At 36.4% G+C, this 3,322-nt stretch overlaps 1 protein-coding gene across 1 annotated transcript in view; it reads right to left on the reverse strand.

The window, feature by feature from the left end:
• TCTEX1D2 (Tctex1 domain containing 2) overlaps positions 1-3,322 on the reverse strand; it is a 20,383-nt gene that overhangs the window by 11,433 nt on the left and 5,628 nt on the right. Inside the window, exon 2 of the mRNA XM_006869435.1 lies at positions 2,793-2,926. Within this exon, the coding sequence (XP_006869497.1) occupies positions 2,793-2,926 (134 nt within the window). The remainder of the gene's footprint in view (positions 1-2,792; positions 2,927-3,322) is intronic.

Here is a 3,322-nt window from a genome sequence, read left to right on the forward strand (position 1 = left end):
TGTATACCCTTTGGTTGGTTGATGATGCATGGAGGGGACTGTACCCATGGCAATGAAACGATATACGATAGGATGAATGTAAAGCTAATTTTCTCCCATTAAACTATCACATAATTCACAATAAAACATTTTTAAAAAAAAAGATTTTAAAAAAATGTGTGGATCATGACAAGCTATGGACCACATTGCAGGGTATGAGTATTCCGAAACACTTAACTGTGTTCATGAGGAATCTATACATCATGAGGAATCTGTACATAGACCAAGAGGCAGTTGTTTGAACAGAACAAGAGAACTCTAAATGGTTTAAAATCAGGAAAGGTGTGTCCCAAGGTTGTATTCTTTCACCATACTTATTCAATCTGTATGGTGAGCAAACAATACGAGAAGTTGGATATATGAAGAAAAATGTGTCATCAGGATTGGAGGAAGACTTGTTAACAACCTGTGATGGGCAGATGATACAACCTTGCTTGTTGAAAGCTAAGAGGACTTAAAATACTTACTGATACCAATCAAAGACCACAGTCTTTAGTATAGGTTGTACCTCAATATAAAGAAAACAAAAATGCTCACCTCTGAGCCAACAAATAACATCATGATAAATGGAGAAAAATAAAACTTGTCAAAGATTTCCTTTCCCTTGGATCTACTATCAACACTCATAGAAGCAGCAGTCAAGAAATCAAACGACATATTGCATTGGGCAAATCTGCTGCACAGGAACTTTTTAAAGTGTTGAAGAGCAAAGGTGTCAGCTTGAAGACTAAGGTGCGCCTGACCCAAGCCACGGTATTTTCAATAACTTCATATGCATGCATAAGTTGGACAGTGAATAAGGAAGATGGTAAAAGAATTGATGCTTTTGAGTTATGGTGTTAGAGAAGAATATGGAAAGTTCCATGGGCTGCCAAAAGAATAAACAGATCTGTGTTGGAAAAAGTGCAGCCAGAGAGCTCCTTGGAGGCCAGGATGGCCAAACTTCATCTCACATACTTTGGACATATTATCAGGAGGGACCAGTCACTGGAGAAGGAGATCATGCTGGGTAAGGTGGAGGATCAGAGAATAAGCAGAAGACCCCAGCGAGATGGATTGGCAAAATGGCAGCATCAATGGGCTCAAGTGTAGCAACAATTGTGAAGCTGGCCCAGGACCGGGCAGTGTTTCGTTCTGTTGTGCATAGGGTCGCTATGAGTCGGTACTAACTCGATGGCACCTAACAACAACAACAACATGCATCTATCCAAAATATGTTCTAGTTCAAAGACAGAAGACAGACATTCTCAAACATGCAAGTACCCAGGGAATATAACATTCAATGAACCCTTTCTGAAAAAAAATTAACAAAATCTCATCAGACAAGAGCTGAGCCAAAATAAAGAACTCAACAACAAAATTACATGCTACAAAGCACTAAATGGTGATCAATAATTCCATCTAAACTGGGAATGAATACTATATGACTATGGGATATAGAGCTACAGGATCATCATTATATATACAAAAGGGCTTCTCAAAGTTCATGGAAAAATTCCATAATCTTTTATTTCCATTTTTCTGTAAACTTTTGGAAGCTCCCTCGTACATCTGATATTCACTTAATATTAATGATTATTTGTGGATGGTGGCTTTGGGATTATTTTTCTAATTTTATTGAAATATATAGAAGTCAGTGTTTGGGGTGATATATATAATTCTTTATAGTGAACATGTATCTTTTTTTTTTTTACAAAAAAACCCATGAATTTTCATAAATCTGAAAATAAAAAAGTTAACATACTTCTTGCTGTTATATGCCATTGAGTCAGAATCAACTCATAGGACAAAGAACTGCTCCACAGGGTTTCTGAGACTAATCTTTATGGGAACAGATCACCAGGTCTTTGCTCCTGCAGAGCAGCTGGTGAGTTCAAACTGCTGACCTTTCAGTTAGCAGCCCAATGCTTAAGCAGTTAATATAATATTAGTTCCTGTTAATATAATAATAGTAGTTAATTCTCAGTAGTAGAAACACATAGGATTTCTATGTTCTTCTTTGTATTCTTCTGTATTTTTTAATTTCTAAAAATAAAAACACATTCAGAAAAAATAAATCAAAATAGTATATAGTAATTATCTTTGGGTAATAGAATTCTACATAATTAAAAAAAATTTGCGTACTTCACTGTATTGTCCAGGTTTATTACAATGAGCATATATTATTTTACAAAGATACTCTTTCCCCAGAAAACTGTTACCTGGAATAAAGAACCGACAGAAAAAAAATTTCAGATGGTATATTATTCTTTAAAAGAAAGAGGCAGGGGAGGGAGAGAAAGACAGAAGAGGGTAGAAAAAAGCACAAAACATGCTCAGCAGATGTAAAGTTGGGCACGAGTGACAAGTGGAAGGTTCACCAAAGCAAGGAGTGAAGGATTCTGCAGGAGAAATGGACTGGGGTCAGACTGAATGTAAGATTAAGAATTGGTAGCTGGGTGGGAAAAACAACCAACAACTACAGGGCTCTCAAGAACCCCTTTAGCTCTTGCCCTTTATAAATATTGAGATTTCTTTAACATTGGTTCCCTACAATGTTGTATTTCATATCTGTACTCTTTCTCACAGTCTGAAAAAAACCTAGGTAAGTAAAAGTCAACAAATAATTATAGAAGGCTCACAACTGATGAGAAATGTCTTTAAACTAATTAATAGAATCCTTTAAACTCAGGTCTCTTGTTTTAAGATAAGGAAGGAACATAATGCGTAGAATTGAGTAAAGGAAAAAAGTCATTTCCTATGATAATAATTACCTTTTAATTTATCTTTAATGATTTCTGATAAATGCTTTGTGAGCTGAGGCATTTCTTCTGGGATGTAGTCAGCATTTGCCAGTTCTTCCTTGAGCACAGCATGGATACAGTCCTTAACCACAGAAGGTCTGAACCTAAGGAATACAATTTCAAGAACATCTAATTAGTACTGCCAAGCCCCATTTATCTTCCCACCTCCTTTCCTGCAGTGTTTTGTAATTAGGACCTTTTGTAAATAGTCCAGGGTGGCACAGTTTGCAGTCATTTGTTAACCTAAAGGTCGGTGGTTCAAATGCACCTAGCAGCAGCCTGGCGGTCTGCTCCCCTAAAGATGATAGTCAGGAAAACCCTATGGGTACATGGGTTGCTGTGAGTCACTATCAACTCAGCAGCAATGGAGTTTCATTTTTTACTATTAATCCTTTTATGAAATTTTTATTATAAAATATAACCAAAAATTGGTACTGGTTGAATGAGACACCTAAAAATTGTATATCGCAGATTCAGGCAAGGATTCCGTGAAGGAACTA

This window comes from Chrysochloris asiatica, unplaced genomic scaffold (assembly GCF_000296735.1).
Source record: "Chrysochloris asiatica unplaced genomic scaffold, ChrAsi1.0 scaffold00130, whole genome shotgun sequence".
Classification (NCBI taxonomy): Eukaryota; Metazoa; Chordata; class Mammalia; order Afrosoricida; family Chrysochloridae; genus Chrysochloris; species Chrysochloris asiatica.